Genomic DNA, 15,012 nt, shown 5'->3' with positions numbered 1-15,012 from the left:
ATGGCATCATGTTATGCCCAGAGGGGGAAAACAAAGAAACAAAGAAACAAAACAAAACAAAAAAAAAAACCAAACCAAAAAAAAAAAACAAAAAAAAACAAAAAACAAAAAACAAAAAAAACCTTACAACATCACACGAGATCACTGCCGCATTTGTACTCACAGTTTTAGGTGGGGTGACATCTTCACTGGTTCGGTCCTCCAGCTCCCAGGCTTTTGACAGGCTTTCCCACAGGTCTTTCTTTTGTGGTCCGCCTCCAGGGCACCGCTTCTACCCAGTGCTGTGCTGATGGCTCTCTGCAAGTGCCTGGCCTGGATCGTGTGAAACTAAAGTTTACCTGTTGAAATGAGGTCCAGATATAGGGAAGGGACATGGGACATCTAGGGTGTTACAGAATTGAGAACAGTGCCCTCTTCCTTCCATGGGGCCAGCCTCGTATCCAGGCTTTGCTATATTATTTTCAGTCTGGAAGTGCTTCTTTGCACCTTAGCTGGTGACCTACAGATGGCTTCTCGAGGATGTACCTGGCATGTCTAAGAAAGGAGATGCTACATAGGCTACGGACGTTTTTCTGCAGCAAGAAACCCAAACTTCAGTGAGTTCTTAAGGAACCACCTCTACCCTATCCTTCCTCCTAGGCTTTCTCCTCAAGACGAGGACCCCTGACTTCAGCACTTCTCACTGGCTGGGAGCTCTGTAGGCCTCTGGGTTTTGGAACAGGAGTGAATGAGAGAGAAGCCCATATGCTCTGCCTTGCAAAGCCACTCCTCCTCCACAGGTTCAACAAATAGACTCAGTACACCTGAGCCCCGGAGAAGACCATGGCTTCAAGAGACACCCTTGCTACTGGAGTTTAATAAGAGAAAAGTGCAAGTTTGCACATCTTACTGCTAGTCTGCCTGCATTTGTAGCAGAGGTTGTATTACCATTTTAAAGCAGCCTTGGGGAAAACAAATTCTTTTTCTTAGAGAGAATGACAACTTCTTGGGCGGGGGGGATAGTAGAAGTGGTAATGGAGAGTGTTGATTTAATTAATTTTATTGCCTATCTGCATCGCCTGGGAGCAGGTAAAATAACCAAATAAGATGTGCCATTTCATCTTCATGATCCACATTCGAGGCTGCAGGAATTTACTTAGTTGTGGAAGCCACTTGTGTAAGGCAAAGGAAATTGAGGTAGTGAGGTCTTGGGATTCAGACACAGCATTCCACAAGCCCTCTGAAAATGAACTTTAGGGGATAGGTAGCCATTGGTGTGAAGTCTGGGAAGAGCCTGGACTGGGAAGACCACTTCCCAATGAGGGACAGTGAAGGAGAGTGCCCCATCCCCACCCCATTGAAATTCAGGAAGGATTCTCTGCCGAAGGCACCTTGGACCTCCCTTTTATTGATTGCTCCTAGGTTCTGCTTTTTTCTAATTCTTGCTCCAGAGCAGTTTGGCTAATTAAATTGCCTGTTTACCTGTGTCTCCTAGAACACCCCATTTCACTTCAAACATCTTTGGGAACAGCAGGAAACTGCTCCCCCTTTACTTGTAGGGGCTGAAAACCCACAGGCTTGCTTCTTCCTCTGGCTCCTTTGGTTGCCAGGGTTCCCATCTGCTCTCAGGAGAAGGGTAGGAAACCCCGCGCTGCATCTGGCACAGGCTGGATCAAGCTTTCACGCTGGTTTTCTATTAGAGCCAAACATTTGTGACTGTTCCAGACTGGTCCCTTTATTGACTGAGCTGTCCTCAGGAGGGGGCTGTGTGGGAAAGCAGGTCTCCGGGCAGGAGGGGCCTTGCAAAGCAAGCCACGGCCATATCCTGCTGGGTGAAAATGGCTTCCAGTCTTTCTAAATGCCTTGCTGGTCTTACCCTAAGGATTTGACTTAAGTCTAAATTATCGAGTCCCAGCTTCGCCTAAATAACTTAACGCCACTACTGCCTGCATTTGCTTTTACCTATGTTACCTAATTCTGCAAACAGTGGACGTAGCAGATTGTGCAAAATCAGCATTTAGCACTGAGCAGGGACACATGGGGGCACGGGCGGATGGGCATCTCAGTGCCTCAGCCTCTGGCTAGCCAGCGCCCCCAGCCCCCAGCTGCAGGTTCTGTGGAGCCTCCCCACAGCAGATCAGCCTACAAAGGCACCTGGGCACTTCACAGGGGCTTTCCTGGCTTAAAACTTGCTCCCCTCCCCCACAGGGGGCCACTCACAGATGGCCTTGGCTCCTGGGTGTGAGAAGATGAAAACACCTGCAGGGTTCTTTCGTTTGTTTCCTCTTGGCTTGTGTCTTCAGGGGCAAATTTGGTCACAACCTTTATGACCATGGAGTCTGTTCGATGGGTTCCTAGTGAGGCCCTGTGTGATGCTTGTCTCCAGATCTGTTTTTTAAAAATACCAGATGCGGAAAAGGGAGTCAGCATATAGTTCTCTGACATACGTCGGAGGCAAGATATTAATTACTTAGCTGATGAACAAAATTTAAAAGAAGGAGTAAGAAAGGAGGGGTAGTTTGTCGACCTCCCCCCCCCCCCCCAGCTCCATTCTCCTTTCTTAAGTGTCACTGCTGCCCTCGGCTCTGTGTGGAATCTGATGATAATGACTGGAGGTCTCAGAAAGGAAATGTGATGACATTGCCGCACAGAAGCTGGCGGAATTCACACTCAGAGAAGGGTCGTTTATAACCTGCTAGAGACTGTTGAGTAATGTGATGGCTCGGAAGCATGCATGACTGTTTAGCATCATTTATTATTGTTATTTATTAAGTGCTTGGGGCCATACTTTCATCACAATGAAGGTATAGGGACAGAGAGCCTAATCTTCATGCGGCTATACTTTTGTCTGAAGATCAGTGTCTGCTGGAGAACCCAGGCCCTTCTAAGGAACCAGACCATAAGCAGAGAAGGCTGGACTACACTCAGCCCCACAGCACCCACCTGCCACCCACCCGTGTGCCTTGCTTCCCTTCCTCAGACAGGTAAAGTGGATCACACATTAACCAAGCTTACTTCCTTACTTCCTGTGTGAATTCCCCTCCCCCATCAGGAAACTTCCTAAGTTTGCCTTTGCTGTGCCACGCGGGCTCCAGACTAAGTTGTTAGAGGATAGACAGGCCTGTTCCTCTCAGGTGCAGGTCATTCAGACAGGACTGCTGAGGACCGCTGTCACAACCTGAAGAAATCAGGCCAACTCTCCCTGCTCCCTACCACTCCCTAAAACTCTTGTATCTCTCTCTAGGAAAGCTGTGCTGGGGTTTTACAGCTTCTAATTTACTGTCTGACCTGGTACTTCATCCCTCTTGGTATGGAGGCTGTGTTGAACTAAATCACATGGCATGCATCTCCCCAACACACGCTTTGCTCCTGGGATTTCCCTGAAGGTTCAAGCCTCCTTTGTCATTCTGTCCGTGGGCGCTGTCTCTTTAACAAAGCTCCTTTCCAAGTTTTACAGGGAAGCCTCTCCTTCCTATTGGGGCAGGGTGTGTGTGGGGGGGGGGAGGGGGGGAAGGGGCATCCACCGAGTTCTCTCTGATAGAACAGTACTGTTCCTTTTTAGTGCTCTTCCTTCTCAAGGTCCGAGCATGGCTCCTGGAGTCTCAAGGCCCTGTCCCCTAAGAAGGCTCACATTTGAAGAGTAACTTTTGTGTCAACTCTTTCCGGAACCCACCCACGACCCTGCATTTCCCTCCCCCCATCCCCCGCCGTCTCCCTCCTTCATACCTCTGTACAGCTGATGCTACTAAAGACCTCTTCATCCACCTAAAACAATGATGTGACTTGGTGTCTCTCTCAAACCCGAGAGCTGAACTGCGGGCAATGCTGGTCTGTTGGTCACATGCCTGGAGCATGGGGCGACTGGAGAATCTGTCAGAAACTAGCACCCATAGAGCAGAAAAGCTCTTTGAAGGGGCTCAGCCTGCAAGGCTCCAGTAGCCTTCTCATAATAATAAAAAACCGACCCAGACAGGCAAATTTAAGGGTAAGGACCCCAAACGTTTTAACTCCTGTCCTTGGCTAGAAGCTGAGAGTGTCCTTGGTTCTGTGGGCAGCTCTGTCCTTGCCAGAGGCTGGTAGAGAAGGCAGCTTTGTTCTCTCCCTCCCTAAATGAAGGCTTCGCCTTGGAAAGTACACATGAGGATGCGATCATAGCCAGCGGTACCTGGACGGCTCATGCATGGGCCAACTGGATGAGCCAACTCACTCCCTGTGTCCATGCCCCAGTTTCTGCCATGCATCTTATAAAAAGTGCTGGGGGCCATGGGCTATACGGCCAGGGTCTCGCCATCTTGTCCAAGCCTGCACCTTGTTTCTGCTTCTCCCAGAGCTTGCCTTTTACCAGAAATCAGCTGACCCTGTTGTGGTTCAGCAGTTAGACTAAAGATAGATAAAAATAGAGCAAGATACCCTGTGTGGCAGAACATTATGACCCTGCCTGAAATTCCCCGTGTCTTGAGATAGCCTGCAGCTGGGTTGCCATAGCAATATGCTTCCCTGTCTCCTGCCTTATAAAAACTGCTGCCTGAAAAATAAAACTTTGAGAGCCTGATCAACATTCAGACTTGCTCTCCTTCTTTGTGTCTTGTGTTCTGTCCCTCATTCAGGTGATTCTCCTCCCGAGCTTTAGACGAACCCCTGCTGGTCAGGGCAAAAAAGTTTCTGGGCTTGGTGGCACCCCATCTTCTCTTAAGTCAACTTGCAGTCCTGTAGTAAAACTCTCTTCTAAGCTCACTTTCCCTTTGTCCTTGGAATTTCATCCTTTGGATTCAAGATACAGAAAACCTGGAAGCTACCAAGCAGCCCCGAGTTGATTTGGAATCTGTTAATTTGTCTGGGACCCTAGCACTCTGAATTATGTTCAACTGAGGTGACCAGCTGAAGTTGCTCTGAAAAACCCCACTGTCTCAGTATCAACAGCCTGGCTTTAAAACATACCAGGGGGAAATCTGCAGCCTATTTGTGCTCAAGGTCCACCGTTTTAAGTTTTGGAGGGCTGGGAGTTGAACTCAAGGCCTCACTGCATGCTGAGCACCAAGTGAGCTACATGCTCACATGTGCCAACCATGATGAGTTAAACCAGTCGAGGCACAGGTGTCTTTAGGAGATGCCCTGAGTCTGTTTTAAGCCATGTTTGAGAACCACTGGTTAAAGAGGTCTGCACTTTGCAGGGCAGTGAGTGGAATGTTTGGTAGAATGCCACAGAGACTGACAGTGAGAAAACTTGTGTCAGGAGTCAAAACAGGTTTTGACTGTTATGACTTCGGATAGCCATGTGGTAAAGTCCCATAATGTACTTAAATACCAATATGTAACCTAGAAGCCATCAGCCTGAATTCAACAGTTGCCAACTCTGTATAGTGGTTTTTGGGGAACAATTATATGCCCACAGATGTTGAGGCATGAAAATAATTTTTAAAAATTGTTCCAGCATCAGGTGTTGATCATATTGTTCTGTGTCACCTGGGGAATTTTATATTTAGATAATTTTAGGATATTGACTTCTAGAGTTTGTCATCTTCTACCAAAGGTTTGGTAATAAATGACAAGGTTCTTCTCCTGGCTGTAGGGGCTGTCAGCACACATGGTCTAGAGCACCGCATGTGGGGGGAACTAGAGGACCCAAAGGAGAAAAGCGAGACCCATTTCTCCAGATCATCTCCTCCTCCTGCTGCTCACACACCTAGGAAGCTGCTTTACCCCGCTCCACACCCCCATTAGCCTGGGAGACGCAGTCTGCCCTCACATAGCATGCTTTTCACTTCTAACTCTCCTTGCTGTCACCTTTGGGTTCCTCCTCACCTCTACGGAATTGGAGGCTGTTGGTTCTTTTGATGGCTATTGTCTGTTCAGAGACACCCGAGGAAGTGACATTTGTCTTTGTGTCCGTGTCAGCTTCACCTCTGAAATTCTGACTCAGCTGAGCTGACAGTAAGATGTGGCTTTTGTTTTTTGTTTTTGTTTTTGTTTTTGTTTTTTTAATTCTAAGCACGTTGAGAGATGAGATTAAACTCATTTCTGCAAACCAGTTCACATCAAAGCAAATCAAAACAGTCATTTTTTGTTAAAACAAACAGGAAAATACATATTAAAAAAAAAAATGAACCCACTTTACCAGTACCTGGCTTTGTTTTCTTTGAAGATCTTAGTTACAGCTTCAGGGCCAGATGCTTGTTTGTTTGTTTGTTTGTTCTTATATTAGGAGAGTGATTCAGGACACAGTTCTAGAAATAATGTCTGTGACATCCTTCACCCACATATACTATGGAGCACCTGAAGCCAAGAAAGGGAAAAAATGTTGTTGAGCAGCTGAAACAGACATTAAAGGAGAATTAGAATGACCGCAGCTCAGCAGGGCATGGTGGCGCACACCTTTAATCCCAGTGCTTCCGGAGGCAGAAGCAGGCAGATCTCTGTGAGTTCAAGGCCAGCCTGGTTCACAAAGCAAGTCCAGGACAGCCAAGGCTATGCACAGAAACAATGTCTAAGGGGAAAAACAAAGCAAAACTGGAGCTATCCCTGAGTACCTTCTGGCCGCTCCAGAAGCTCCACTCTGTCCAGCTTTACCCACATTTTTCATAGTCTTGCGTCTCTGGTTTCGCTATTCATAGAAACAAAGAGAAATGACTGCTTTGTTATTTGACACCAGAGTTCAGGACACTATGACCTGGGACTACTAAAGATTCAGATAACCATGATTAACTATATATCTGGCATATACATGCACTTATGAGGATTTATTGGGACAAGGTACCATGGTGAATGCATTGGGTCAGAAGAGGTGAACTCTGGGAATTGAGGCTCTTCCTTGTAGCAGGCCCCAGGACTCTTCGTCCAGTAGATTCTCAAAGACTAGAGCAACTGACGGTGCCACAGCAACTTGGCTCCTCAATGGTGGTCTTTGTTGTCCAAATCGCTTTATTGCTCTTGTAGCTGTGATCCTAGGCCGGGCCATCCTTCTGCCTTGGCACTATCTCTAGTCTGATAAAAGGGTGTCATGCAGCCATTTTTACCAGGATGCTCTCCCTAGGCACAAAGTCCACCCTATCCCTACAAGCTCCAGCAGGTAGCCCCGATGGCTGCATGCGGCTCTTCCCAGTGCCCTGTGAGCTTTCCCTTGGCTCCTTCTAGCCTTCATTTTCATCTCTGATTCGCTATGAACCAGCACCCTCACTAGTTTATCCTCCAGGCCATCCTTACTGTTTGTGATGCTACTGTTTCTTCTTGCCGCCGAGCCGCCTTGTTTTCTATACAGGTACCTGGCCACCCCACACTGTGCCATCCCTACCCGTTGGGCTTGTCTTGCGTTTGTTCTTCCTTTAAGGTAGTGGTTCTCAACGTCCCTAATGCTGTCACCCTTTAAGGACAGTTCCTCATGTTGTGATGGCCCCCAACCATAACATTGTTTTCCCTGCTACTTCCTATCTGTAGTTTTGCTGTCATGAATCGTAATGGACCTATCTGATATGTGACCCCTGTGGAGTGGGCTGCCACCCACAGGCTGAGAACCGCTGAGACCTTTACCTGTGTCTGCCTTCACAGCATTTCCTGCACTCTTCTGCCTCCTGCCCTATTTCCAGGATCTGAAACTGTCCTTCTTGACCATTTCCTGTCCCACGAGCGGCTGGCATTCAGTGACTGTTGAATGGGACTACGATAGAAAGCTCTTTCCCATCTACCTTCCAGTTTTTATGGCCCAGACACCAGGTCTCATCAGGAAGCTTGGTAAGTAGCTTAGCATCTCTATGTTGCTACAAATGGCTCCCAGGGTCTGGCTTCAGAGTCCAGTGCTCTGATAGCAAATGGCAGTCACGGGAGAGCCGGAGGGGCCTGGAGCCACCTGGGACAAATCTGTAGTAGTTAGCTTCCATGTGCCTCATCTGTTTCTCAGACATGTGCAGTGTCTGACACGCCAGTAATAGGACTGCTGAACACTCGCTAAGTACTCACTTAGTTGTTCTTTCTGAGCCCCATAATACATTTTGATATATTCAGGAAAAGGATTTTCATTACATTTAATAGAAAAGATACTGAATTTAAATCTGCTCAAGGTCTTAGGCCAAGTGAATATAGTTCTTGGACTAAAATTTAGTTGGGATTTTGACTTTTTTAACCTTTTTTTCCTTCTCATAAGTATACATACAAACCACTTATAATGTTTTTAGTTATGAATTATCATAACATTGATTCTATATAAAAAATCATGCTTTTATTCATGTGCAATAATTATAAATAAGTTTAAAAGATCTTGTCTTAAAAGTCATACTCAGAGGGCTATGTTTCCAGAGTTGTGCCAGAAGGATGGGCCTAGGTCTGTAAAGGCCCAAATCACATCCCCTTACTTGAGTTCTTAGAGAAAATCTGCTTTCTCCATTTATGACTCATGAGGTCTTCATCCCCATTGGAAACTTTCCCTGGCTTTCTCTGTTACTTTTAAACTAGGGCTTATGGGCAGGGTTTTGCTTGCAAAGGGGCCAAAACCAAATAGATTCCCAGGGCATTCCAAATCCTTCTGGATTACTGAAAAGCATCTGGTTATTTGCATGTGGACCTCCTCAGACCCCAAACCTCAAGGTTGCTCTCCTCAGCACTCCTGTTAGGAATGAGGCAGAATGAGACAAATTTGAGGTGAGCCTAAGCCTGATAGTGAGACCCTTTTTCAAAAGGCAAAATGAAAACAGTATGCAGAATCCTGGTATAATAAACCTAACTCCCCCTTTTTTTTCTAAGAAGCTACCCATGATATATTGATTTACCACCTAGTGTTAACTCTATTTGAATTACACCTTTGAGAATAGGAGCATAAAAATGACAACTAATGAATCTGCTGTTTCCATTACTGCTGTATTTTTCTCTGAGTCCGAGTCATCACTAAAGACACAAAACATGAGAAAAACCTTAACAATTTAGAAATAGAGAAAATTCGATTTTACTCATAATGAAAATTTATAAAGTATATTATTAATTCATGAAAGCATTTTCCCCTCTTAATTTTATTTGTTCATTATAGCCATCTTGTTTGAATAGCACATGGTTATGTGAGACAAAAAAACAGGCTTTAGGAAAATGACATAAGACCTCTTTGTGATTTAAAATCATAGACCTAATATGTGCACGGTGTGACCAGAATTTGAATTTAGGTCTCATAAAGATTCTATACTGTTGGTAGATAAAACTCTCTTTTATCCCATTTTGCCATCTCACTACATAAATAATGAAGAGCAGGTGCTTACTGGACTTACTTGTCCAGTCGTGTTAAAAGCGACTTCTTCAACTGTAGACAGTGAGTGACACAAGGGCACTCCCACTGCACCCACAGGAGGAATTCAGCCCGACAACCCATGGTTTGACACACGTTGGGCACTTAGCAGGGTGAAGAACAACATTATATTGTCATTCTGGCCTTAGAAACTTCAGCCAAAGAAACGAGGGCGATTCCCCTGTCACACTCCATGGCCAAGAACCTGCACAGTCATGGTCCTGGTGCATTTCCTGATGGAGCCAATTACTTGGAGGAAGCAGACAAGAGGAGCATCCCTTGTGGAGCCAGCTCCTGCAGTACACAACTCACCCACTGAGGTACCTGAGACTATTGCTTTCCAATGAAGACAGGAAACCGGAAGCAGGTCCAGAGAGGTGAGGGGATGGCCTCCGGGGTATTTCCTGAACAGCATTGCTTATGTAGGGCACATGTCGTGATGTTTACCACACCTAGTTCTCAGAAATCCTGGCCAGCCCCGTTCCTCAGGATTCTACATCCAGTGGGTGCCTGCTTCTTACAAACACAATCTCTTCAGCGATTCTTTTGACTCCTTTGTGAATCTGAGCATACAGCAAACCGTTGCCTTTCCTTTGTTCTTTGTCTGGACACATTAAGTAAAACACTTCCTGAGAGAAAGATTCTGCATAGCTATGTCTAGTTTGTCCTGGGGAAATAAGAATTCTCTTAAGATGAAAAAAGGGGAGAATCAAGGTGATGTGTTTGATTCAAAATGTCAATTAATATTTTGCGTTTTCTTCTTCTCTTACTTAGACTGTCAAATTGATTATCAGTGTAGGTTAAAGTAGAAGGCATGCGTATCTATGTTTCCTCCCATGTTGTTCCTATGCACTGGTCACTTACTTAATGCTGGTGGCTTCTTCTGTCAGTTTGCAAATATATTCCACAATGTGCTTTATGAAAACTCACCATTGAGTTTTTAAATACCTAGGAGGGCCTTCTCGCCTGAAGCACCATAGCACTTGTGGTGAGAAGGGATGCTCCTGAGAGAAAGGCTGTGAGAAGTAGAACGCGTGGGATGCCCACATGAGCTGGGGTTTCAGATACATACCAGGTAATCTTTCAGTAGGTAGATGCCCCAAATAATATAAACCTATTTATGGGACATAAACACACTGTATGCAACAGCATATGAAATTATACACTAAAGTAGATACTCTATACTAGCTTTATTTGTATCTTATTTTAAACTAATATTTACCTAAGTATTTTATATTTTATCAGGCTACCCTTTAGCAGACCAGTTGTAGTTGGACTAGGTCAGAGGGAGCAGGGTGTTTTTGGTTTGTTCTGTCTTTTGAGGCAGGGTCACCTGTAGTTCAGGCCGCCTGGGACTCTGAAGCGGCATGTGACTTTGAACTATCTTGCACCTTTGATTCTCTTGCCATAGCCTCTCAAGTACCCTGCAGCGCGTGTTTTGTTTTGTTTTAAACTTGCATAGTTGGCAGAGTTCAGTAGTCATCTTTTCCCTTTAGAAATGACATATGAGGAGGCATTAGTTCAAATGCGTGTATTCTCCCGGGGCTGCCCAAGTCTGACACTTCAGTATCGGGGCAGATGATGAGATGTGGCCCCCTTAATAGTGCTTCATAAATCATAGCCCGAAGCCACTCACGGCCTCTTTTGGAGGCATGAATTCTAATGAATTGCTATTCTTTTGTGCTTCCTCCTCTGGGTGATTTAAAACTCTCAACTCTAAATCTAATCAATAAGTTTCTAGGTCTATTTAAATACTGACATCTGAAAATTTCTGAGGGTTGCGATACGCTTCAACAAGACATAGGAGAAGGCAAGGAAAATCAAGTATAACTGCCACGGAAGTGCAGGAAAATAAAAGCATAAGAAGTTCTCTGAAGGGTCAAATGGAACCAGAATTCCTTCAGAGAGTGTGGCATCTATCAACCCAGCCTCCAGGTCAAGCCATACAGGTTTGATGAGTGCTAGATAGAATTCAAACGGTTTACAGTAAAACAAAAACAAAATCCAAACTCTGAAAGTCAAACGAGACATCTATTACACTTTAAAAGTAACCTGTTTGTAAGCATACGATGTAAGGCCAAGCATCTTTTTGACAGTTGGACGAGCTCTTTCATGGAAGAAGCCATTGGCCTCACTTACTGAGCATCCATCACAGGGATGCTGCCATCAGCTGACTTTGCTTCCCACTCCAACCCAAGCCTCCATTTTAAAGAATAACAAGGTTTGGGCTCAGGGTCTGAAGATAGAGAGGATCTATAATCTTTCTTTAACCATTTTCCCTCCATATTCTACAACAGTGTGATAGATTAAAGATGGTTGCATGTTCTTTGTTCTTTTTTTTTTTATATTTAAAAACTGAAGTTTTAGTCTTCCTTTCAATCTGGATGGGTTTAGTCTTTTTTGATCAGGAGACTGAGGCATAAGCAGCATGCTAATACTCTCTGGACTAATTCATAAAGAAGCCTTTAATCCTTAGCCAGGTCTCTTAAAATTCACCTTGTAGGTATCAGATTCAACTGGAAAGGTGGGGTGGGGGAGAAGGGGGGACATGCATACATACTCTGGTAGACTGTTTCAGTAGAGTCCAAGCTAGTCATTTCCACAGGGTGAACAAGCCAGTGAAGCTATCTGAGCCTTCCAACCCAGAACATGACCAAGGGAACGCTGACGATACCTCAGGGAAGAGATGTACAGCCCAGGCAAATCCCCTCTGGAATTATCAGCCTGTGAAATCCTGGTGTAATAAACTGGTTGTTATCTGAGGCTACAAAGTTTTAGTTCAGTATAAACAGGGGCACATTAAATACTGTGCTGAAAAAATGATAAAATGGGATGTCCTGACTGGAGGGAGGGGCAAGGGAAGGGCATAAAACATAAGCCACCATAAATGCCACTGACAGGGATAAAAGACTTAGAGGACCTGCACAAAGTTTTAAGAAGTCAAAATCACAGGGTTTTAGCAGGCCGCTTCTATTTTGGGCAACATTACAACTTTGGCGCAGCTTCTGAGAGAGTTGGGGAAAAATGGTGGAAAGTCTGCACTCACGCAGATGCTGTGAACAGCAATGAAAAAACATGACAATCAAGTATATATGCAAAAGTGTGAGATACGTAAGAGACATCCTACCTGTTAGACATCTCTCATCAGGTGATGCGAAATTACAGGAGTCTCCAGAGAAAACACCGCAGAGAGCATCAGTGGGTTATTTTTTTTTTTAATACTTTTTATTGAAAAGGTACATTTAAAAAAATACACAGACATTTTACCATTTACAGATTGCAGATATAGGCCCTCTAAAAGAGCTCACTCTATGTTGTTGTTTTATGATACCTCTTGCCCCTGATATCACAAACATTCCAGTCTTCTTCAGCATCAGTTTGCTTTGGGAGGGGGGAAGGGGTACCGTGAAAGGGGGAGCATGGTCACGTGACCTGTGACGTAGTCACTGAACAGAAAGACAGACTGTTTGATTATAAATTATATATCTTCTGTACATTATTGCATCAGGGAGCCACAGAGTTATGTAGCATTGTTACAAATGAAAAACGAAAGTTCAAAGTGAAGATATTTTGTAGAAATACGCGGATTCATTGTCTTCTTGCAGATGCACAGAAGGTTCAAAAATGTGCAGTTTAGGAAGCTCTCTTTGCTTTTGTATACATTTGCTTAGCAACTCAAACCAGTGAGGATGCTACAAAAATAAGTTAGAACACAAACAGCAAACAGGTAGTAATTATAGCTATGTTATATGGCTTTCTATTTTGTTTAAATATCTCCAAATAAACCATGAAATAAAGAAAATACATTATCTTTTGTTCTCTTTAAGAGAACAAATTTCAAAGCTACTTTGCTTCCTAACAGTTATACAGCAATGACAAAAAGTGACAAGGGTTTTATTCGACAAGTTACAATGTAGCACTACACGGGATACAACAGTACTCGGGTCTAGAACAGTACACAATCCCCGTGGACACTAGTACACCAAAAAGAAAACGCCATGAGCCATGGGGAAGATGGTATCCACAAATTAAGCACTTGCGATGGACTTTTGTTCCACGCTGGGATACGCCCGCTTGGATTCTGGAGTTATTTACAGACATCCGAGGAAGAGCCTACTGTTCAAGTCTGTCAGGAGGAGACTCCATTTTGTTTCTAAGCCAGAACAAGCCCATGGGAATACACAGGTCGGTTTTCTTTCTTTCTTTTTTTTTTTCTGATCAATATATTTTCAAGAAATGTAAGTATCTCAGATACACCAATTAGCTGGGGGTAGGATGGAGGCGGGTAACGGGAAGAGACAGCGCCCTTGAGCCCGGCCTCCATTTGTCGGTGTTGGTGGGACTGGGTGGTGGCCCACACTTTGTAAGTGGGTGGGTCGGGTATTTATAGCCACACACTGAACTTACACTGCTGAATCCTTCGGGTTTTTCTTCTATACCTTCCCACTGACCTGGCCTGTCGCGGGCTGCAAGTGTTTAGTAAGGGGCAAAGAGGATGGAGGCAGGTGTGGCACGGATGGGCCCATGGCCAGGCCTCAGCAGTGCAGGAGGGATGGCTGTGGCTTGGAAGAGGGAGGCCGATGGCCTAGGTGGCAGGGACAGCGCAGAGGACACGGCTGCGGCCGCCAGGGGCGAAGACAGAAAAGTCGGGGCCAGAGGCTTCATCAGATCTTTCTGGAATGCAAGCTTTGCCTAAAGAGGAGGCAAGAACAGGGAAGGGGTGAGAATACTGTTTACAAGTCACAGTATTCTAGAGATTTTCACTAGTAAAACAATACAGAGCCAAGGACTTTGAGAACTCATGAAATGAGGTTGTCAGTGGGCTCAGTGGCTCTAGGTGTGGCTTGACCTTTGACACTTCAGCTCTGGTTTGGTCTCTGGAGAGACACGTAGAAGGGTCCCACTTAGGCAACCAGCTCAACTCAAAACTCAGACCATGTGGCCTAGAGAGGTACGCCGTCTCCGCTGGCTCTGGACTTGTCTGGGCCTCTCGATGCACCACAGCATCCAACATGTTCAGTTTTGGGTTTGAGAAGTGTAACTCTTCATCCTGCTCCTCTCAGACCCACTGTTATTGAGGTTAGGTAATTGAGGTGTAGAACATGAGGGACCCATGAGGACTTAAGAAAATAAAATCAATTTACACTTCCTGTACTGTCCACATGATGACCATTCCCTGAAAAAAAATTCTAGCTAAATCAAATCCTGTGCTTGACAGTGACTGTTAGTTGGCTAGAAACCTTCTCTATTTAAGAGGAATCCCAGGGTGGATGCTTCCTAAGAAGAAATCAATCCTAAACTCCTGTCTTCTGCAATCAGAGGGGGCTGCACGAACTGTACGGTTTAATGCTGGTACCACCTGCTTGCAGCCTCCGCCGGTAGCTTAGAAGGAAATCTAAGATCCCTTCCAGCTGCCTCCACCTCAGCCTGAACACCACGTTAGGCTCAGCCCCAGAGACACTGTGACTCCATCCATCTGGGTACCTATATGATACCCGTTGCAGACGTCCCTAGGTAGTTTTGCAAGAGACTGAAAGAGAATATATCCAGCTCGGGTGGGACGGGCTGATTACCAACGTGAACAGACAGTGAATAAAAACGTTTTCATGTGTACATAAACACATAACAGGAAAGGAGGAGATATTAAATTTATGGACTTTTGCCTTAAAAATGGTTCCACAGTCTGAAACTTTCCAGAATTCCCCAGGTATCACTTGTTCTTTTTCTAGGCCTTTAGTTTTCTTCATGTCTTACAGAAGGTCATCTCTGACAAG

At 45.0% G+C, this 15,012-nt stretch overlaps 1 protein-coding gene across 5 annotated transcripts in view; it reads right to left on the bottom strand.

Annotated features, from left to right (window-relative positions):
• Positions 1-13,646: 13,646 nt before the first annotated feature.
• Positions 13,647-15,012, bottom strand: part of Znf385b (zinc finger protein 385B) — a 291,955-nt gene continuing 290,589 nt past the window's right edge. For all 5 annotated transcript variants that reach the window (XM_051166982.1, XM_051166983.1, XM_051166986.1 and 2 more), the window contains one exon: positions 13,647-13,930. In XM_051166982.1, the coding sequence (XP_051022939.1) occupies positions 13,715-13,930 (216 nt within the window). In that variant the 3' untranslated portion in view covers positions 13,647-13,714. The remainder of the gene's footprint in view (positions 13,931-15,012) is intronic.

Source organism: Acomys russatus, chromosome 24, assembly GCF_903995435.1.
Source record: "Acomys russatus chromosome 24, mAcoRus1.1, whole genome shotgun sequence".
In the NCBI taxonomy this organism is placed as follows: domain Eukaryota; kingdom Metazoa; phylum Chordata; class Mammalia; order Rodentia; family Muridae; genus Acomys; species Acomys russatus.
Note: the sequence above shows the minus strand (reverse complement) of the source record. Positions and strands in the feature narration are given on the sequence as shown.